Raw genomic sequence first — 23,736 nt, 5'->3', positions numbered from 1 at the left:
GGGGGCTGGTGGTCAGCGAATGGGAGCCCTTCACAGAACTCCAGGAGTTACACACTGCACAGGGGGCTGGTGGTCAGCGAATGGGGGCCCTTCACAGAACCCCAGGAGTTACACACTGCACAGGGGGCTGGTGGTCAGCGAATGGGAGCCCTTCACAGAACCCCAGGAGTTACACACTGCACAGGGGGCTGGTGGTCAGTGAATGGGAGCCCTTCACAGAACCCCAGGAGTTACACACTGCACAGGGGGCTGGTGGTCAGTGAATGGGAGCCCTTCACAGAACCCCAGGAGTTACACACTGCACAGGGGGCTGGTGGTCAGCGAATGGGAGCCCTTCACAGAACCCCAGGAGTTACACACTGCACAGGGGGCTGGTGGTCAGTGAATGGGAGCCCTTCACAGAACCCCAGGAGTTACACACTGCACAGGGGGCTGGTGGTCAGCGAATGCCCCAGTCTGGTGTCGATGCATGTGCTGTTTGGAAGGTGACCTGATAACACTAATGTGATTGCCCTTATGAACGTTTACCAGAGCATAAGCATAGCAAAGTGTAATAAACCATACTGCAAGCATGGTAAAGCAGAGGCAAGCATTGCAAAGCCCACAGAGGTAGGGTAAATCCATCCCTGAGAGCAGCAGTAACACAGCGTGCTGTTGGGATTCTGTCTCTGTGTGAATCCATCCCTGAGAGCAGCAGTAACACAGCGTGCTGTTGGGATTCTGTCTCTGTGTGAATCCATCCCTGAGAGCAGCAGTAACACAGCGTGCTGTTGGGATTCTGTCTCTGTGTGAATCCATCCCTGAGAGCAGCAGTAACACAGCGTGCTGTTGGGATTCTGTCTCTGTGTGAATCCATCCCTGAGAGCAGCAGTAACACAGCGTGCTGTTGGGATTCTGTCTCTGTGTGAATCCATCCCTGAGAGCAGCAGTAACACAGCGTGCTGTTGGGATTCTGTCTCTGTGTGAATCCATCCCTGAGAGCAGCAGTAACACAGCGTGCTGTTGGGATTCTGTCTCTGTGTGAATCCATCCCTGAGAGCAGCAGTAACACAGCGTGCTGTTGGGATTCTGTCTCTGTGTGAATCCATCCCTGAGAGCAGCAGTAATACAGCGTGCTGTTGGGATTCTGTCTCTGTGTGAATCCATCCCTGAGAGCAGCAGTAACACAGCGTGCTGTTGGGATTCTGTCTCTGTGTGAATCCATCCCTGAGAGCAGCAGTAACACAGCGTGCTGTTGGGATTCTGTCTCTGTGTGAATCCATCCCTGAGAGCAGCAGTAACACAGCGTGCTGTTGGGATTCTGTCTCTGTGTGAATCCATCCCTGAGAGCAGCAGTAACACAGCGTGCTGTTGGGTTTTATGGCTGCTGTAAAAGGTTTATGAAAGCGAGGTCGCGAGGTCACATTGGGACGGATTTGCTGAGCTTTTTTTTATTTTTATTATTTTCACAGAAATAGTTCACTCCTGCAAATCTAGAGAGGGTTTACCAAAATGGTTTCCTACTAGTTCTATAATATTGCAGAGCTACCCTTTAAAAGTTTACCGCTCCCTCCCTTCCTCCCTCGCTCCCTCCCTTCCTTGCTCCCCCCTTCAGCATGTAAAACAGCTTGACAGCCCTCCTGGTTTCCCCTGCTTTATAAAGTGCTTTTGTGCTCAATTCCTGGAAGGGTGATTAGATTTAGCATATCTGTTTTCTCAACACTCGCTCTCTCAGTCACTCGCTCAAAAGTCCTATCAATTCCTCTAATCCACCAGGGGAATCAGCAGCCTCTGCCTCCCTCTATTGAATACTGTTAACTAATTAGTCATTTTACACAGGATCTGTAATCCTAGAGCAATCTGTCATCAGAGGCCATCGCTTCCTCCAGGCGGTGCTCGGCCAATTGTGCGCCGCCCCCTGGAATCTCCCGTCCACGGCCGGCAGTGGAATAGCCTGGACTCGAACCGGGGACCTCCAGGCTATAGAGCGCATCCTGCACTCCACGAGGAGCGCCACTCGGGAGCCCCCTTTGACTTTCCTTTTAATTAAAGATTCTGTGTGTGTAAAGTCACAGATGATTCATTCATAGAACAAGTGATTTAGTGTTTTTCTCGAGTCTTCATTATTATTATTTTATTATTATTATTATTTATTTCTTAGCAGACACCCTTATCCAGGGCGACTTACAGTCGTCAACAATTACATTTAAGAATCACAGTGCAAGTAATAATACAATTAAGAGCAAGATAAATACAATGATGAATACAATGATCATTACAATAAAAACGCACTGCCCTTTTTTCCTTTGGTCAGATAAATCTGTGGAACACATGTACAGTGTCTTATGCCTTTGTTATAGATATGTAATCATTACTCACACCCAACTGAAAACCAAGAAATCCAATATTAGTAAAGACTGGCTTGCTGGTTCCAAAGTGCCTGGGATGGTGTCCAGGGTATCCAGCCACCCAAACATTTCTCTTCCTATTACAATCACCCCCCAGCCTCCCAGCCTCCCCTCCTCCCCAGGAGCTTCTAATACACCCAGATACACTGCTCCGCCATGCATTATTAAACAGACCATTCTTTCAGATGAATTGTTAATAAGCTGTTGTTTTTACCAAATGAGACAGACCCCACTATTAACACACACGATGAGACACACACTCAGACAACCTCTCACTCACACACACACTATTACAAACCTCACTCACACACTAATAACACTCTCACACACACACACACCCTTTCCACTTCCTAATGCAACGCAGTCTCCATGGAACAGTAAGTGTTTCCCAGATTAGAACAAATCCTGTTTTCATCTGAATTGGGTTTCATTTACCTAAGTAATCAATCGATGTGGATATTTTCCCATCAGTCACTAGAGGTCAGCTCAGTGGCGCTGTGTGTTTCAGTGCATGAATTACTTGTATATTTAGGGGAGGATGCAGGGGCGGTGGTGAATCATCGTCACCTCGAGGGCACCTCGTTTACCTGGACAAGACCTAGAACAATTTCAAACAACGTGCACACACATTACAATCAGACAAGGGGACGAGAGAGAAGGCTGTGTAATGCCCTGGGTGGAATGCTAGTCTCAGGACAGACAGCAGGAGACGCTTCATTGGGATATCAAGCCATGGTGTTGATGCGGAGGCGCTGCTATCCTTTAAGACCACACTTTTGAGATCAACCAGCTGCTATGAAGGGGCAAACTCGGATAGGCCCCCCCTCACTCATTTTCTTTTCTCTGTTGCTCAAATGTTGTAATACAGCACATGGGGGTGGGGGTCACATGCTCTCAAAAGGGATACTGAGTGCTGGACCCTGTTTCCACCTGACAGACAGATCAGTCAATGCCTGTGTGGCTCTCATCATTCCCTGGCTAATATGAACTATTCACAATCAAGCCTTGACGTCAATGAATCTTGTGAAATTGAAAACATCCACCGGTAAACACAGTGTAGGGGGAGACTGCAAACACTGTCATGGAAGGGGCAAAACCAACCAGAACAACGCACACGATATGAAAGGCTGTTTTAGTGCCGATGTCTTCTCTTTCACTGCACGGTTGGTAAAGTTTTTAAAAACACATTAAACTCGATCACATCATGCCTCAGGCGTGTGTCAGGAGATCCCAGGGCAGCGATGTGGAAATGCAAGGTGTTATTGTCAGTACAGTGTTTCATTTAGGTATTGATTTTCAAATGCAAGGAGCTTCATGCAAGGTGTGCCCTGACTGCAATCCGCAATTGAAACAGGGGCTGCTGCAGAGCCACAGGGCACAGCTTAATAATGGAACCCCCACTGTCTTAAAGCAAAATGCAAAGGCACATATCGTTTCACAATGCAAGAAACTACCCAGAAGAATAAATGGACTGCTCCTTCCTGCCACTGAAATCGAGTCAATTCCAGTTTCAGAACTGGTGCAAAAGACTTATTCCTCCCTTCCGCCTGTACCGACCAAAACAGGCAACAGACCTGGTGTGCCCACCGAGGAGGGATAAGACCTTCGAGTTGGATTTAGTTTTTTAGAGGAGTAAAGTCTGAAGCACTATATTGAGACTCTACACAGCCTCTGTGATTGATCTATTGCGTTTCAGTGTTTGCATGCACACACACGCACGCACGCACACGCCCCTTCAGGAGGTGTGCACACAGTACATGCACAGCGAAAGAACAGCAGGACTACAGTGCAAGCTGCCGGTGGCAACGCTTTCTATGATGTTATTCAGTGTCATGTTCCGTTTGGCTCACGCTGGCTCCTGATCAGAAGCTCTATGGAATCTCCTGGACTGGTTAATGCTCGGTGTACCACAGCAGAGCATGGCAGGGATGAACACCAAGCAGAAACATTTCAAATGATACAAAGCTCAGGGGCCAGCCCATACTGATGTCCTAATGGCAGTCACATGGTGTCCGGTCCACAGGCTCCAGGTGCACACAGGTACCAGTCCGGTTTTGTGCACACAGGTTTTGATTTACTTTGTTAACACTTTTCTTAAATAAATTGATGAATATCTCCCAACTCCCTTTTTTATTAGTATTTTTTCTTTTGATTTATTTACCGTTTTTTTTTTCCTTTCTATTAAGTGGGTATGTCTTGTTTGCACAAAAAAAACCCCACAAAAAATAACTAACACACAGGGACTGGTGTATATTTCATGCAGTTTTTGTTTGCCTTCTGAAAATTCTAATACAATAATAATGCACACATGTGTATGTCTCTGTTAACAGGCGATGTGAAAGCTGGCTCTTTATTTCCACTGGCTTTGCTGGAGGTTATTCCAAGCTGCTTTAAAAAACAAACAAGTGCGCTCCTCATAAAAGAGCTGTTCCCAGAGTCCTGGCTTTATAAAATCATTAACCCTGACCCACACTGTGAGTCCACTGGGAGTACACCTCCCTCTGTCCAGGGCATAAAATACATCGACAGCCAAGGATGCTTCTTAATGAATTATCTCCTTACTGCAAGATAGAAATTTCACCACCTCAACACTAAGTCAGCGTTTTATCGGAATGCATTAAAATTAATTCACATCCGTTACAGTGCGGTGTGGCAAGGATGAGTGTCAGTGTGTGTCTGTGTGTGTGTGCGTGTGTGCGTGCGTCCGTGTGCGTGTGTGTGCGTGCATGTGATTTCAGGGTTCATCAGCCTTTCTAACAGTCATTGCAATCTTCAGAATTGAGCATTTCAAATTGGGTAGCTAACCATGGATCCAACTGATTACAAATAAATAAAGTGAATCTGTAATAATACAAATGTACATCTCTTATACAACCCTACACACAATGCAGGAACTTATAAAGCTGGAAAGATCAGATCATATAATAAAAATAATAATAATAATAATAATAATAATAGCCTCTTCCCTGCATTGCAGGTGGAGCACAGAGTGCAGAAGCACATGGCTTGGCTCTCCCTCAACGCCCCTGACCTCACCACCTCAGAGTCTAAAGCAGCCAATCAAACTCAGTCTCTCCATTCCCATGGCTCTGCCTACCTGCTGCTTCAAGGCTGGCAAGCTTAAAACCCCAACAAAGCAGCTTCCTGTGTGTTGTGTTTTTTCCCCCTGCTGTGAGACACATGCTGATTGTACAGAAGCATTGAAAGCTGTTGAGACAGCAGTGCTGTACAGCAGCAGCATGTTTCTTCCAGCGTCTCCACAGGAATCATCAACCTGCACGCTAACAAGACCCAGCTCCAGACCCCAAATAAAAAGAGCCCCTGTTGTGCACGAAGGTAACTGAGCGCTTTCCTGAGACACCCTGCATGTGTACAGCCTCCAAGCTTTCCAGGGTTACATTCTGAATGCTGCTTCACGATGATGGTTTCATGCAGGACTGGGAGTTTAATATACAACGTTTGGCTTGAATCAGTGATTACTGCGATGGGAATTCAACAGGGACCCCTTACAAAAGTTTACCCCTCAGGGGCTCCTGAGTGGGGCATCTGGTAAAGGCACTCTGAGTGGAGTGCAGGATGCCCCCTATAGCCTGGAGGTCTGGCCGGGCGCCTGCGGGCTTGCCTGTAAGCCGCTTTGTCCTCCGACGCTGTAGCTCTGAGGTAGCTGCACGGTGAGTCTGCAGTGTGAAAAAAAAGCAGTCGGCTGACGGCACACGCTTCGGAGGACAGCGGAGCCTAAAAATAATTGGATATGCCAAATTGGGAGAAAATAATAAAATAATTGGCGATTACTAAATTTAAAAAAAAAAAGAAAGAAAGGTTTACCCTTGCCATGAATGCAGACACAACTACAGTAAATAAACACACACCTGGTTTGACTTGAAAGGGCAACGATAAAGTTAAAACAGCCCTTGTTAAATGCTGTCAGCAGTCACTAATACAGCACATGCCGAACCTGAAAGAGTGCAGTGCATTATGGATAGGTGCTTACTGCTATGTCAATCCAATCTGAATTCAATACAGGTTAAATCCCTGACCTGTTAGTGTTTGATACCTTAGAGCAACTTAACAGGGCTGTCCAGAATCCGAAGAATTCAATTCCATTTAAATTAGAATCTGATCTTCCAATTACAAAAGGATCAGATCAGCATGAATAAACTTACATCTTTCTCTATCAAAGGAATATTCTTGCCTTTTTTTATATATATACTCATTAAAAAATCATTTATCTGATGGAATTTTAAATGGAGGTCCTGCCTCTGCAGATCTGCAGTAACCCAACAGCGCAGAGTCAAAGGCTGGCTCTCTTAAAGCAAGGGCAAACCCTTCAGAGAGGAAGGAAATAGTTCTGACATTTATAACAACTAGACAGAAACAGCTTGGAGCAAATAAATGAAGAGCTCCTTCCTTCACTCGACTCGTTTCATCTGGCTAGTTTTATTCCGGTACCGTTGGTTTTAGTCCTCACACACAATGTGTCTTTGCTCGTTCTGCACTTTCAAAAAGAGGCAGGGCTTCAGGAGGATTTGAAAAGCCTGCAGTCTTCCAAACGCCCTTTGCAACTCAAAAGGGGAGCCGATAATAAACTCCACGGTTATCACAAGTCTTTAACTCTCATTATCTGACTTCCTTTTTGCCATGTTGATCCTGATTGGCTTTACCATGTGCTTTATTTCACTGTAGTGGAATCGGACTGGCTGACGATGTTGGTTCTACATGGCCCTGTGATGCCAGACTTCTCAACGCTGTCACACCACAGTCTCGATCACATTCCTCTCGTGTGAAAGCTTGTGGTGTAGCAACTTTGCTGACAAGACATCAAATAGGTGACTCTGGCGATTCATTCTCATTTCGATGTTTGTACCGACCTTGTTTATTCTGCGCACAGCAATGTGTTTGTGTTTGGTTTCCGAGGGAAGCTCTCAGCGTTCCTCTGGGCAGGGGGAGGGGGGGGGGGGGTATTTTCTCTGCTTCCTGTTCGGGAACATGACAGGAATTAAAACCGTCGCTCATCTTGACAGACCGGCTGTGGAGCCCGACACTGAAACAGATTCATTTTCTTTTGTAACGATATGACTGAGTGACTGACTGGCCTTATCTGAACTTTGTATTTATTTATTATTAATCGTGATTTATCTGTGGGGGTGCGGAAGAAACAAACCCTTTTTTTTGACACCACACGCTTTCAGCTTGATAGTACAACAGGACTGTTTGTGATGGATTTTAAACACAGTGTGTTTTTTCTCTTTTCTTTGCATCCCTTTTTACTTCTCACCTCATTGTCCTCTCTTTCATCCCTCTTAACTATCTTTTTCTCTCTTCCTCAATCTGTCTCTCTCATCCCTTCTTTTTTAACTCTATTCCAATCATTTTTCTTTCTACCCTTATTCCTTCAATAATCTCTCTCTTTTTCCTGCCCCCTCTTAAGTCTCTGGTTTCCACTCTTTATCTCTGCCCATTTTCCTCTCTTTCCATACCTCACATCTCTATCCATATTTCCCTATTCCTTCCCTTTCTTTCTACCTCTTTCTTTTTTCTATCTATATCCCAATGTTTAATTCTTTCAACCCCTCTTCCTTCACTCTCTTTTTCCTGGTCCCTCCTTCCTCTATTTCTGTTTCTCTCTCTACAGAGAATTGGATGAAAGATATTGTTTTCTATATTTAAACACTCCCACAGAGCATTCAACCTGTACGCCTTTCGCTTCACACAATTTAATAGATGGCTGCTTCAAAAGAAATCCTGTAAAACTCAAGGTGAAAGAACTACAGTAGCAATCCACAGCTAGTCATCCCGGCTCTGTATCTGATACAGAGAGAGAAGCAGACAGAACTACAGGACTAATGCACAGCTAGTCATCCTGGCTCTGTGTCTGATACAGAGAGAGAAGCAGACAGAACTACAGGACTAATGCACAGCTAGTCACCCAGGCTCTGTGTGTGTGCAGAATGCAGCGGCATATGGAATATACTGGGAAGAAATAACTGGCCCATGCTGCATGTTAAGGCTAACGTCTACACTTGACCTGCCTATTTTTGTCAACAGTTAAAAATGTTAAACATCCAACACATGGCTGTGCATTAAACTATCAACCATACACGAAGACACCCAGTACTGAACTCTCCCTCCGTTCCATTGAGCCAGTCAGACACCCCAGCACTCACTGCTCATGCGTTCAAGGGGAAGCGTGCACCGTGTCCTACCCTGGAAGAGCGCTGCGTTCTGGATGATGAGGGACTTGAGCTCGGTGCTGGAGGCCTGCATGCTGAGCTCCATGCTCTGCTTGGCCGCTGCCTGGTACCGCTCCTCCATCCTGCGGGAGCAGCACGTGGACCCCTTGGGGAGGCACACCTGCAGGTCCGACCCTGGAACCAGCAATCACAGTGTTAACAGAGGCTGCACCCTGAGAGCATCTACCATCGCAAAAGCACTGCACAGTGATCGGGAACAGCACAGTGAAAGCATGGCAAAGCACACAGCAGCTAAACACTGTAAAGCACAGAGAGGTACGCTAAAGCATAACTGATCCTCAAGGATTCATTTTCTAATTCAACCGAATGCTGTGGATTAGAGAGCTGTGGTTTTGTTAAAGGACTGTGGATTCTTCAGCTAAACCCCATTCACCATACCCACAGTAGCGCACTGCCCGTTTGCCTGTCTCAGAGTCTGTATTAAATTGTTAAGACTAACATGGTTTAATTGCAGTAGCGATGGTATTTGTCGCTGGGGTTTTGATTGGCATCAGTTGAATTAGAAATGTTTTAAAATGGGATGAGCAACTCATGAATAAATTGTCAAATAATCCACTTTTTTGTGCTAAACAGTACTCGAAAACAGCATCTTACTTTGACCACTTATTACAGTTTATCCTTTACAAAAAAAAAAACCAGTATAAAAGCAATATGATTTAAAAGTCAAATGTAAAACATCGCAGACGCTGAAAAAGACTTCGGATGGAAACGTTTGCTGCAGACGTCTGAAATCCATCCATTATTATGGTTCAAATTTTGTAAAATGAAGATGTTTTTTCTCATGTTAGAAACGAAAGGGTTCGGTGGGACAGGGAGACTGAGCAGTCAGCTCAGGATGTACCAAATAATAAAACCGAGCCTGCATTTCAACAAGGCACGTCACTCACCGTGCTAGCTATGCAAAGGTCATGCATCCACAGAGAGAACTGGATTTGTGCTAGCAAATACAAGCCATTAAACTGGATAATTAAAGTGACATGAATGTTGCCTTTAGATATAAATACACGTCACTGTAAACTGCGCGCAGAGAATCGATTCGACACAGAAGATGCTTTCTTTTGCAAGATCAAGCCCAACAAAGCACCAAGGTTCATCAGACGACATGCCTGAATGCCACAGAATACAAATAGAAATGCAGAATTAACAAAAAAGCACTAAAAGGTAGCTTGAATTAAACATCAGTATTGCATGCCCATCTGTTATTTTTAATCAGTGTCTGTAGTGTCAGGAGGTTGGGAGTACAAGAAAGCAATGCAGATTGGAATAAAAAAAAAATACAACACTTTGGTCCGCGACTGCAATGGAAAAACGAACCTGTATCAGACACCAGGAATCAGCCTAGCAATAACACATCGCAGTCAAGGCTAGAAAAACAGCCTCCTGCTGGTAGCGGAATTGATTCAACAGTATATACGGCTGCTCTAGGAGCCGATGGGGAATGAAAGCATCTCCCAGTGTGGTGCTTGTCAGTTTAAATAATTAACCCGACAGGCAGAATTGACACGCGGGTGACTGATGGTAGAGTAAACAACACTATGGGATTTCCCTGGGCAGTCACATCTGTACAGCAATCATGCAGGATACACTGCAGCCCACTGTGCTGTCGTGAATTTGTACCAGGGCTCCGAAACCCATTGATTAGTCATGAGAACGCCTTTTCTGGGTAAGTGGGGTTCCGTTTGAACTACGGCACCGCGGTCCTTGCCATTATAAAAACGTGCCCTGGTAACGTGCCTGGTAATTTAGCAGCTTTCCCGTGGTTACACTGACCATTCATTTGACCGCGGTCACTCTGCTTTTTAATATCGTTTACTGTACCTCTCTGGGCTTTCCAATGCTTACATGTGCTCTACCATGCTTTATTACACTGTGCTAGGATTTGACCAAGGTAAACTTCTACATTGGCTTTAAACAACTACTGAATTACAAAAGTACAATTACGGTCGCCCAAAACATCCCAGACTTGATTCGTTTTGTTATCCAGTACCTCTTTAAGCCCGCTGCAAGACCAGCAGCACCCTTTCTATACTGAACCCCAGCCTGGGTCTGCTATGGCACAAGATAAGGTTGAGGGGAACGCAAAAGTGTCCCATCGTAAAAGCCTGGCAACGTGTAATAAAGCATGGCAAAGTGTAATAAAGCATGGCAACGTGTAATAAAGCATGGCAACGTGTAATAAAGCATGGCAACGTGTAATAAAGCATGGCAACGTGTAATAAAGCATGGCAACGTGTAATAAAGCATGGCAACGTGTAATAAAGCATGGCAACGTGTAATAAAGCATGGCAAAGTGCTGTAAATGCTGTTATTGTAAATTAATAAGCATGGCAATCTAGGGTAACCCTCAGGTAACCCTGTGGTGGGGAAGGACTACTTCATATATTTTAAACTCTGAACTGAGTTCAGCGTTCTGAGATCTTAAGATTGAGGAACACTAAACTAAACAAGCGAAAGCCTTCCAGTTTCATTTGAATTCTTTCTATTACTGCTGGACGGTGTTTTCAATCAGGCTGAGTGGTTTCAGGTTCTCCAGTATTGAGTTACAGTCCTGTGTCTACTTCACGAAGAACATTAAATTAAACAATTTTCATAATCAATATGCACAGAAAGGTAGAGAGCCTCAGAACACTGCTGTGCATCTTTTATTGTTCCTAATAAACCGCCGGGTGACGCGTGAAGCACCAGAATCACCTCCGATATTCTCTGCACGTTGCCCATCGCGTTTAAACAGATAGCGTAATATCTGGAATCAATACCACAGGGAAGAATGCATGAAAGAGAGAAGATGGGGCTAATTTCAGATAATGGAAGAAAACAAGAAGTCGATATCATCATCTTAAAAGGGAGAGGCGGAAACTAAAAAACTAGCAACTGGAATCACTGGCTTTGGTAACAATTGACACTTTCATCCTCATGTCTATCCAGCTGCGATGAAAGATGCCTTTCATTAATGCTGCATTAAACAGAAAAGCACTCTAGGCATCTCTTTCACAACTACCCTGAAAACTAAAATGCACAACGATCTGGGGAAAAGCTTTTAGTACCAGCTTCTCCAGCGAATGCAAGGTGGGAACCTGTTTTGTAAAACGCTAAAAAGTATTTTCACCCCGTTCGACATCCAGATTATTAAAAAGCCGAGATGAAAAGGACGTGATGGTTTGACGCTGTTTTTGCATGCTGTCTTGCTAAGAGAATAGAAATTGTGAACCTCTGATCTGATGGTAGTCTTGCAATGCGTTTCAGACCAGCCTTTTAAGATTTAATGGGTTAAACACACTGGCAGCACCTGTTGAAGAGACACGGAGATGCTGCTCTCCATTAAGAGCTCGTAATAAAAACAACAGCACCAGCAAACAGCCCCTCTGTGATCCTGCCTCTCTTCAATCAAACAGTTAGGCGAGGGAAACTGTCAGAAGATCATGGGGTTCTTGTTTTTTTCTTTTTAATCCAATCATTTCTGCCGCTGCCAGTAATTCTTTTCTGGTATTTTGCCAGACTTATCTGCATCAGAAACAGGCTTGCTAATAAAGTGTGTTCCGCTGAGCTGCCAGGCCCGCAGTCCTGCTCGCGTCTTTCACTGCATCAGGAGCGCAGGCTTTCAAACCCACAAGAGACACGAGCCCACGCCAGCACACGCCTCGCAGCTCACTACTGCAGGGCGATCTCCGAGCAAGTCCTGACTGAGAGCCACGGTTATTTATTTATTATGCTAACCACACGGTTCTGCTTTTTTTCTAGAATTGCCTGTGATTCACCCTGCCCTTACTATGCTTCACACCAGTTCCCAAACGTTCTTCTCTCACGGCCCCCCAATGTCATTAGGCATCTCGAGTGAGGAGCCCACCCAAGGAAACGTCAATGTGTTCCCATCCCTGTACTTTGTTCTCTACAAAGGCACATGCTGTTAGCGCGGGGAATGAAGAACATACAGTAAACGTAGAATAGAGCTGAAGGCAGTGCTGCATTGGAAACGACCCCAAGCACCAATCAGCAACGTTCATGTAAATCATCGACCCCCCCTCCCACCCCGGGGGCATGCTGCACTCTGAGAAACTGCCCCCCTGCACCCCGGGGGCATGGTGCACTCTGAGAAACTGCCCCCCTGCACCCCGGGGGCATGCTACACTGAGAAACTGCCCCCCTGCATAAAACAGTATTTTACTTTCAGTCTCTTATTGCACAGGAATCTCTATAAACTCCTGCCACCAGTGTTACCAACCCTAATGAAACGAAGTAAACAGCTCCTGCCTGCAGCTATGTTGGTTCAAGATAGCATTATACTGTACCATTCAACTGATTCACTGCTTTCAGAAAAAGTGCCTGTGCACAAATCCAGCCCAATAGAAGCAGCTTGCATCTTAGAACTTTCTGAACATCTCCTGTATATATAGCAAGGCTGGATTTGAACCCAGATCTGCAGTGCTGTCCTACTATCTCACCTAGCCCCCAGCTGTGTGTGTGTGTGTGTGTGTGTGTGTGTGTCAGTGTGAGTGTGTGTCTCAGTGTGTGTTTTCTTTACAGTAAGGTAATATCAAAAGGTCTCTTTTGTTCTAAAACACACTTCCCTTGAGTGCTCAGAACCCTTGATTATTTTCAAAGGCACACAATAACACAGAATAGATGAGGCTCGGAGGTTTTTTGTTCTGGTTTCCCCTTTTTTCTTCTTTCATGCTCTCCGAGCAGCGTGCGATTTCTCATTCTGTATGAAAGGTCCCACTGGCACACAGAGTTCCCTTGGTGCCACATGCAGCGTTATTATTATTATTATGATGATGATTCCATTCTCTTTCTTCAAACAGTACCTCCGCACCAGTCCCCACAGCCCCACTCTCCTGTCCTGTCCTCCACAGTAAAGCACAGCTCCCCTCTACAGTTTTCTAGGTCTGGATGTCTCAAACATCACTGACGAGGCAAGGAGAGAGGGCAGTTTGGAAAGGGAGAGCTTGTACATGGTGTCACTATTTCTGCAGCAGCGCGCCCTCAAATTAACCCTTTAAGGTACAAGGACATATGTGATGTGTCCCACAGATAAAATGATGCTAGCTTGCTTTTTTTTTTTTTTTGCAACGAGGTGCACGAAACAGGGTTTGAAATGTACTGACAGGCTGAATCTGGTCGTCCAAATGGTCAGTTTCCTTGTGATACTTGAGTCACGCTAAAATGTACTTTAAGAAGAAACCATAGAGGGAGCGAGACAAACAGAAAGACAGACACACAAGGAGACACTCCAGACAGAGAGACAGAGGAATAAGTAACAAGAAGGAAGAGAGAGACACACACAGAAGGACGAGAGAGATTCAGTACAGGAGGGTCACGGAGAGACACGTTTGCATGCCCTGTACAGACATGAACCCCAAAGGCAGAGTCTGAAACCCAATCAGGACGGCTTGACAGGAGTGTTATTGTACCAGCGATTCCCACTTTCCAATTTCAATTAAGAACGTCCACATTCATTTAGCAGACGCGGCTGAATCCAACTGCAAAACTGGTGCAAGATGACAGCGACACAGGAACGAATTGTGAAGCCACGCGTGGTCCACCGAGACACAGAATGAATCCCCTCCAGCAGGGCTTCACTGTTTACTAACTGGAGAGGACAGGGTCAAACAGTGCTATAACTAGCTTACAGTGTGTTCAGCTTCATATAGAGGTTCTGTAAACACACTCCTATATGAAGGAGCAGGATGAAGCAGTGTGATGAACCAGCAGAACATACCCTCACAGTACATAGATTTCAACACCATTATTTATGCAAAGCAGCAATTAGGTTTTGCATGCTAGACAAGTTGTTCAATTGAATAATGCACTCAACTAGCTAAACACACACACACACACACACACACACATTTATATACCCAAGTTCTAATGATCCAGATTCAAACATTTGCAACTTCGTTGAATGCAATGTGTTTCTGTTTTGACCCCCTCAGTCCATCCTTCAACATTCTCAGCTCCTCCTAAGATTCTGATTCTAACCCTGAGGTCAAAAGTTCAATCTCACTTGCACTCTGAAACATCCTGATTTCAGTCTTGATCTGCTATTCCAATAGAGGCAGTTCAGTAATGGAATGGTTATGATGTCACCGTTTCCGTTCCCGGCGCATCCAGTGCTGTATTTGTGTTTTCAGTCTGCAGTATTAAACCCTGACAGCCTCTACATTGCAATTATTTGTTTACAGAACCGGATTTAGTAATAAAGGACACGCGTTGCTGTGCACAGACTTGTTCTTGCAAATGCGAACACAATAGACTTTTCTGAATGCGTTCATGTTTAAAACTACAGAACTGTAAAACAACATATCATAGCACATTATTGTAAGGCTTTCGCTCCAAACAAAAACTTTTTTCCTCCCATTGTTATAAATTTACTAGGAAACAACTCAAGTGCAATGAGGAAATAAAAAGGGTGTTAGTTCATCAAGAAGCTTATAGTCAGAATGTTCTCTGCAGAAGTTATGAAGTCATACTTCGGTATGTAGTTATAAACACAGTGGAATATAACGCACAGCTCAATGTACATACCTGAGACGGGCTTCTCGGGTGCCCACTTCACCCCTGGGTGCAGGAGCTGAAAGGACGAGCGCACCTCGAGGCAGCTGGGTACCTGCCCGCTGGACTGCGCGAGCTGGAGTAGCCCTAGCAACAACACACCTGGCGCCCGGCTACCTGCCATGGCACTCGGACCGCGTCAGAGCGGTAATAACAGTTATCTACAGACACAGCACACCAGGGCGCCACAAGGCTATTTAAAATCCTTACACAATCTGAGTAAATTGAAGCGGTGTTTTATTTTCAGAAACCGGCTTCTTTAGTACTATATCGGATATTTTCTTAGCAGGAAATTAGTAACTCAAATAGCTGTAATTAATCGCTCAAAAAAAAAAAAGCTTGCTTTCAAAAGCTTCTTTCAGATTCCTCTCTGTGGCTGCATATTTGCACTGTTGTTTAAAGTATTTTTTTTTTTTTTTAAAGAGACTGAGAACAAGTCGTTTGCAGCTCTCTGCTCTCTTCTCTCTGCTGAGTGAATCTGTTTGAAATCACAGGGCGGGCAGACGGGATGCGCGTACCCGGGAGAGCGCGTTCCCGAACCTGGGGTGGAGTGACGATATATCTGTGTGTATCGATCTATCCATCTCTCTATCTATCCATCCGTCTGTCTCAGTTGTACAGTGCTTATTAGTAAATAGCCCGTTGTCTTTCCTGCGCTGCTACGCGTCTGTCTCGGAGGTTGTATAATCGATGGACATGTTTTTTTAATGCAGGGGTGTCGAATCGCGGTCCCGAAGAGCCAGTCCACTCCACGTTTAACAGGTAAAAACGAACTCCTGAAGTCCTTCAGGGTCTGCTCTGGCTGCACGTTTAATTGGTTCAATTAAATAATTTAGAACAGGGTTGGAACAAAGACCAGGAGTGGATTCTCCGACTTTGGCCACCCCTGTTCTTACGCATATTGGAAATGACCTACACAGACTCCAGCGTGTCCGTAAAACAGCGCGGCTGCACGGACCCCAAATGAAGCCACTGTCGAATGGACATGCTTTAAATTATAATCTTATCAGCGGAGTGAGCTTCCCATATAACACAGTCCTCACCGTGCTGCTTTCTAATAGAATCGATTATAAAGGCATACGCGTCTTCTGCGTGTAAACGCGCCCTTACAATCCTACACCGTCTTATGAGAGGGAAGCACGAAGGATCACTTGCAAAAGCGACGGTGATTAGTTAACCAAACAGCTTCCTAGCTCTCTCTCTCTCTCACAGAGCAAGCCTGCCTCCGGCTAGATGATTCATATTAATTATTCTCTCACTTTCTGTTAATGCACGGCGTGCGACAGCGATCATCATTTCCATCTTCTGAGGATCCGATGTACCTAGATCCTGATCCTCGTCCGGCTTAGTCGAGAGCGTGTCTGCCGGGACTCCCTCTTGATTTAAACGCCTCATAATTAACCTTCGTGCTCAGCCAAGAATGTAATTAACATCGTTAAAATATGGATCCGAGGAGGCTGCGCTCATCAAGTTACCTTCCCACATGGACCGGCGTGTTTCCAAATCCAAAATGACCTTAACAAGTATTTAAGAAATACATCTAAAACAGACCAGGCGTTGTATTACTGCACTGCTACCGACAATAATAATAATATTATTAATAATAATAATAATAATAGTCAATTTCTGGGACTAGGGCACGTTATCAAATTATAAGCGGTCTCACCTAAATTCATTTATATATGGTTCTATTTTGCTTTCATTTTTGGAAAATGCAATTCATGAACACATTATTAATTACGGATTCATATGCTATCCCCTCACTGTTGCTCAAACAGTCGCTTTGATTTTACATATTTGCCCCTAAATCGTTTACTGTAAACACTGTTTATAAAGGGTAGCGAGTTTCAACGGCTACACAAGAACCTTAAAAAAAACACCTTCATTCAATTTATACTTCTCCTAAAAACACCCCCCCCCCCCCCCCTTTTCAGTATCCGTGCGCGTGGTTTGAAAGCGGTGACAAAGTTAACAGAGGAAATTGCTTAAGAATACTGTTGATTTTGTGACAGCTGCTGCTCAATCAACGGCACAACACACCTTTTAAACAGACTTACTGCCCCGTTAAGCGACGAAAGTAAACGCAATTGCTGCCACCTACTGGAGAACTGTACTCATGACACACACACACAAAACCCGACGCCCTAAAGATGAAAATATAAATGGGTCAGTGGTTATATTTACAAACACAGACCTGTATATATTTACAAGTTAGCAAAACCACGACAGCACGTCTTACTGGTTTCCAAACAGGTTTTACTGGTTTCCACTCCACACAGGTCCAGGGTATTAGCAGGCGCACGCGTCTCACAGGGTGAGATGACGTAGCCTGGCCAGGTCAACTTGATTTTAATGGTTTTACCTGAATAAACAAAGGACGGGTTTGACTGTCCCGGAACATTTAAAAACACATTCATTACCGTCACTAAACAGACTTTCTTTATACAGAACCGGCAACTTCAATCTGTGGCGCCACCCAGCTTTCAAAATGGATGTCACTGCCACTGAAACAGCAAGCTTGTTTGCTTAAACAGCGTCTACCGCCACGTTTCCACTGGCCACTGAACACTGTCCATTCCTCTGGGACACACACAGGGCTGTAGGTGGAATCGTGGTACGTGAGATTGAGAAATGTGGCTTTATTGGGAGACACATCCATTTTTAGTTTGAATTTAACTTGCACTTTCAATATGCATACATGCTTCATCTTTTCAGAACAAGCTGTGCATGTTTGCATTACACTGGAGCCATGATTGGACTCACTAGTTGATGTTTACATTGTTTTCCATCCATATTGAGAACCCATTACAGTCCCCGGTCTGTTCCACTCACCACAAGAGGGTGCTCACGAGTTCCAAAAGGTACATTTCCACAATGAGGGGGAAACATTAATATATATATATATATATATATATATATATATCTGCCCAGTGAAACCATTAGTTATTGTGTATGTCATAGAAACAAGGAAAAGAGCAAAAACGAACTAAATAAAAGTGTTGAGCATTTTGGGGTACAAACGCGAGGTGTTGTCGTAGCGAGCAATTCTAGAGCAGGAGCAAGTTTTGAAAAATCACAATAAAGTAAACCATGCATCCTTGAGTAACAATGCATGCAAACGGTTTGTAACACACTGAAAACAATACACAGACAATTCCGAATGTTTATTATTACATTTATTATTTTAAAACTAAAAGTAAAATAAATAAATAAAAGCAATAAAACAAGCAGACCACTTGCCTGTAACTCAGAAGCTCGGTTGAATATTTTACTGCATGGCCAGCAATCACTGCCACACGTCCTGGAGATGCGAGTATCTCGCGGATTACAGATGGATACCGTGCAATTTTTAAACGTTTGAATAAGATTGCAACGCCACCCACCCGAAAACAGCAAGACTGGAGCCCCCGCCACATTCCTGCTTACAGGGGACCAAGACGTCACTTCCTCCTTCCAGTGCACCTTCACTTTCTCTGCACACTGTCCACAGCAATACACCCTGTCCCCGAGCAAGCAGGGTTACACCGGAATACTCCACAGCAATACACCCTGTCCCCGAGCAAGCAGGGTTACACCGGAACATCCCACAGCAATACACCCTGTCCCCGAGCAAGCAGGGTTACACCGGAACATTCCACAGCAATACACCCTGTCCCCGAGCAAGCAGGGTTACACCGGAACATTCCACAGCAATACACCCTGTCCCCGAGCAAGCAGGGTTACACCGGAACATTCCACAGCAATACATTCCACATTCCAGATCTAATCCAGAGCAATGTAAAGGCCTGGACCCAATACATTTCAAAAGCACTGCAGACGCATCCTTGCCATCTTCCACATGGATTATATTTGAAGTAAATGCATAAACAAACGAGCAAGCGTGCAAATCAGAAGCAGCAGGACGGACGCTGCTCGCAGCCACAGCGAGTTTTGCATGGATTTGCACAGCGGAGGAATCTCAAAGCTGGATGCAAACCAGCAAAACTAACCGGTATCTGCGTGCCTCACAAAAATCAAACCCACACTGTACGTAACGCACACACACACAGGGAGGAGGAGATTCAAGTGTCAGGCACCACTAGAAGTGCCCACTGTGCAGTAGATTGAAGTCACCACTACCTGCACTGTGAGCACTTTGATGCTGCGCAGACAGACAGTCTCTGTGCCCTGGCCAGGTCACACACAAGTCCCTGCAAGGAAGCGTGGATCTCCTTCCTGCACTCTGCGCGGCTTTCTGACAATCACAGCAGGTGCACACAGCCAGCCTCAAGTCTCTGTGGAGGCAGATGCAGGAGACACACGTTGACTGAGCTACAGTGACATACAAAACACGACACCTGAAGACTTTTCAGGTCTTGAAAGCAAACATTTCACACCATGAAGAGTCAAATTTATTAGCAGTTCCTACCACACAAAAAAAAGTTAAGCAATTTCTGAAACGACACTTCCTACAAACACGACAGATTGAACAGACTGGATTGTAACACATCATCATACAAGGCTGGGGTCTCACACACAGACCTCTTCTGAACAGAGAGCACGTCTCTCCAGGCTGATATACCGGACCAGGGCCAGCCCTGAAGCACAGTGCAGCATGTATGCCAGAAGGAGCACCCAGCGCAGTAGATTCTAGGCTAGTTCACTAACTGCACTAGATGCACCTTAACATAAATACCACAGCAGGACGGGCAGCCAGACACCAAGACGCGCTCGCCCGCTTCCAGTTCCGTAGAAAGCATTGAAAAAGGACTAAAAAAAAAACAAAAAAAACACACAAGCAAGCAATCAGCAAGGCAAAGGTAGAAGTGTTTGCACTGCAGTCAGAGTGCCGGCTATCTGCACTGTAAGGACTTTTGCACAAACATTCCTGCCATGTTCTTCATCCTTCAGAGTCAGTTCAGATGTTCCTCATCCAGCTTCTTTCCAAAGTAACCGAACCTGCCGAGACAACAAGAGGAGAATGAAGCCTCTACATTCTGCACAGCACCCCGTGGCGCGGGGTCAGTAATGCAAACATTCACAGAGCCATCTCCCCCACACACACACCGCATCAAAATAACTACTGATTCAACGGGCATGAAGTTGATACTGTGCCTGCAACACAAGCCTGTAGTTCCACAGTAATGGCACAAACAGGGCTTGGCTTGTGCTTGGAAGCAGAGTGCATCAGGACTTGAACCCCAGCTACAAATGCATGCATATCGATCCCAAATCAAAATAACTCTTTCCTTTAAACAATTAGAAGGAATCAAGGGTTTCAAAGACAACAGGGGCTAATGGAAAAGATCAACCAGCAACAAGAATAAAAAGGTATGGCAGCTCAGATAGGCGCCATAATCTCCTTAAAAATGCTAAGTGGTCCAATAGTCAAATTGAACGTCAAATGGCAATAGAGCAGAGCTGTCGATCAGACCCGCGCGTTGCGGTTAACGGATTGATATGTGGTGTAATTACTGAAGATCATTACAACTTTCAGATACAATGATTTGCTGTACGTACGCTCCCGTCACACGCAAGGCGCCTGAGCGGAATGACGCAATCTCCCGCTCCCGGCCCACACAACATTAGAATGGCCGATCTATTCACATCCTTCAAACTGCTGTGGACATGGTCAGAGAGGCTTTATATAAACGACTGACCATCAACACAGTGTGTCATGCAGCGTGGGGATTAAAACAAGACGATTAACACGTGAAACGCTATTTTCACTGGAGACAGCCCGTTACCCCCCCCCCCCCACTACAGAAAGCGGAGATTTACAAAATATATATATATTATATATATGACTTATATTCCTGATAAAGATACCAAAGTATTCGTTTAAATATACTATACTGTGTTCAAGAATGTTTAAACTATGACTGCAACGAAAACTTGTCAAGCTTGGTTACACAGCATGCAATACACATCTTCACCTGAACTTTAGTTATCGATTGTTTGTAAAACACCAGCATTTGACTCGCATCCCATGCAAAAAAAATTACAAACGTGTTTACTTAATAAATCCCATCGATCATGCCTAACCGGATATCCGCGCCAAACCGTGTCCATCTTCCACACACTGACCCCTCGCTTTTAACTATGTTGCGTAATCCGATTTTGATGTGCTTTTAAAAATGACTACAATTACGTAATTAGAAAACACACACACACAAGCAAACAAACATTTCATCAGCAACACACTTCTGTTTGTACAGCAAAAAGCGCTGTGCCTGGTCGCATGTTGAAACTCCCCAGCGAACACATCGTTATATTACAAACCCAAACTGTTTGCGGCCGTTCATCACAACCCAAGCCTGACCTTTGCAATTAAAGATTTACCTGGAACTCCGTTGAAAACATCACCAAACGAACTCTCTCTGGCTGCACGGTGTGCACGCATGTCCGCGGGTTTGCAAACGCGAGGAGGTGCAGAGGAGCCCCCCACGTGCAGCGCCCCTCGTGCTGGGATTATAAAGAAAGGCGCTCAGGAAGGGGAGGCGGGGTCTGTGGAGAGACAAGGCGAGGGGAAGAAGGCAAGATCAGACTGGATTTAAAAAGAGAGACTCTAAACCCCGCCAAACACAAAGACCTGACCTCTAGGAAGGACCTGGTCATTTACAAAGACCAGTCTTTAAAAAATAAACATTTCTTACAATACCGTAAAACTATGAAATATCACTCAGGGATACATCACTGTTAACAGCGTATACACTGTTTTGTTTGTTTGTTTGATATTTACCACAGCGTCTGACAAATTGAATAATTTTAATTTATTTAATTGCATATTTTTTTTTCAAAATAACTCGCTTCATCCCTAGCTGTGTTAGTATAGAGCACGGCGCTTTTACACACTAGTTCTGGGCCTAGGGGTGACACCAGGCTTTCCGGATGAAGCTCAGCGACACCGGTTCAAGGCAGATTAGTCAAGCGTTTGGGAAATTCACGGATTCAAATAAACTGTTTGGTTTCTAGGTGCATGTACTACCTATCCCTACTTATAAACTGCACAGGCCCAGGCAAATCAATCGATATAAAACTAGTAATGATACACGCGTTAACCTGGCTATGCTTACCACATGGCTCCCAGAGTAGAACACTGGGTTGTTCTAGGGAACTCACAAAGAATTAATATATATATATATATATATATTATATATATATATATAACACGTCTCTCATTTTAAATTAATTAGTTAATTACAAAGAAAAGAGTTCTCTGTAACGACAAAGCACTGAAAACTACAAGTCCCTCACCGCTCTCTTGCACAGGCGCAATCAGAAACAAACAGTTTATTTTTTTTTTTTTTGTCTAGGGCCCTTATGAGGTAGAAGTAATACGGGTGAGATTGACCACTGACGCCATGTGCTTGAAACCTGCCAGGGTCTAACTGTTTATAATGCAATTTTATCAAACAAATCCCCCCCCCCCCAATAGAACACGGCTGCGTAGTCGGTTCTTTTGAATGTTTATTTTTTACACCACGCTACACTAGTTTAGAAACGCTTATTTACACAGTCACAGCAAAGGGAACCCCCGTCCCGCATTGTCAACACGTTACTATTGTAATTTAACTGCAATAAACAGCTTACCGTAACCTGCACCTCCCCACACTGCACGGTGGGACTCGCTCCCCCAAACCGGCACTTGGAGTATAAGGATTTGCAGAGACTCAACGCACGCGTGCATTCTTTCATTTTTTTTTTTGAACAGCAAAACAACAACGGAGCTTGTGATGTACGGAGGTCCAGATTGCAACACAGCAATCCAGTGGGCGCCATGTGAATTTCAAACAGCAACGACTGCAGCCGCACACTGCACCAGCGTTCAGTGTTCACAACACGACATTATCGCTAATGGTAACAGACTCCGCGTACAAACTCAAGGTACACAACGTGCCATTCTGATCAAGACTGCCCCCCTATCTGTATACAACAGGTGAGGTGCTGTAGTAATGACAGCAATACCAAAAATGTTTTCATATAACAATGGCAACGTTTTCTAAATGCATACATGCGGTATATTATGGGCAATGCAAGCGAGTGCTGGTGTTTTATTAATATACAAACCACAATGAAAATAAAAATAAGAAAGACGAGCATTGTTTCTGCTGCACTATTATTATTAATATTAATATTAACACGGACTGCTCAGCATTGCATGCGAGATAATAGAAAAACACAATCCCCCCGCCCCCCCTTTTTTTAAAAATCAATGCGATCGATTAATTAGACCATTAACTGCGCATATAAAATGGAGACACGTTACCTTTGTTTTGTAGATTCAAACTCTGGAGAGGGCTGAGAAAAGTTTCCGAAAGTGGCGCGAACGTGGTATGATCACGTGATGCGGCTCCTGCCCCCCCCCCCCCCCAAATCTCAAACAGATTCGGGGAGGGAAAGCGACCATATCCGCCCAGAGCGATTATCATAATCAATCTCATTGTCTTCATTAGAATTCCTTACACATGAATGGAGAGCGAGTAACGCGCTCCGTGCCTTTTTAAATGCAACGGGTTTGATGTGATTGAAATGTACAAATAATAATAATAAATAAATAACGAATTATT

The 23,736-nt window shown here is 44.6% G+C and overlaps 1 protein-coding gene and 1 long non-coding RNA gene across 4 annotated transcripts in view; both read right to left on the bottom strand.

The window, feature by feature from the left end:
- LOC117412150 (glypican-3-like) overlaps window positions 1-16,625 on the bottom strand; it is a 61,204-nt gene extending 44,579 nt beyond the window's left edge. Inside the window, exons 1-2 of one of the 2 annotated variants that reach the window (XM_034903787.2) lie at window positions 15,161-16,624; window positions 8,591-8,752 (exon numbers count right to left, since the gene is read on the bottom strand). In XM_034903787.2, the coding sequence (XP_034759678.2) occupies window positions 8,591-8,752; window positions 15,161-15,311 (313 nt within the window). In that variant the 5' untranslated portion in view covers window positions 15,312-16,624. Of the gene's footprint in view, window positions 1-8,590; window positions 8,753-15,160 lie in introns of both variants that reach the window. The other variant, XM_058989442.1, reaches the window with a different exon arrangement.
- A 1,723-nt stretch (window positions 16,626-18,348) lies between these two features.
- On the bottom strand, window positions 18,349-23,523 carry LOC117963255 (uncharacterized). Of its 2 annotated transcripts, none has more exons than XR_009307504.1 (3): window positions 23,436-23,523; window positions 21,509-21,673; window positions 18,349-20,125 (listed from the first exon to the last, which is right to left on the bottom strand). It is a non-coding gene; the product is annotated as an uncharacterized LOC117963255 (long non-coding RNA). The 2 variants fall into 2 exon arrangements; XR_004660678.2 differs by lacking the exon at window positions 23,436-23,523 and adding an exon at window positions 22,760-23,328.
- Window positions 23,524-23,736: the final 213 nt, after the last annotated feature.

This window comes from Acipenser ruthenus, chromosome 16, assembly GCF_902713425.1.
Source record: "Acipenser ruthenus chromosome 16, fAciRut3.2 maternal haplotype, whole genome shotgun sequence".
Classification (NCBI taxonomy): Eukaryota; Metazoa; Chordata; class Actinopteri; order Acipenseriformes; family Acipenseridae; genus Acipenser; species Acipenser ruthenus.
The sequence above is the reverse complement of the archived record's forward strand: the minus strand, read 5'-3'. Positions and strand labels throughout refer to the sequence as shown.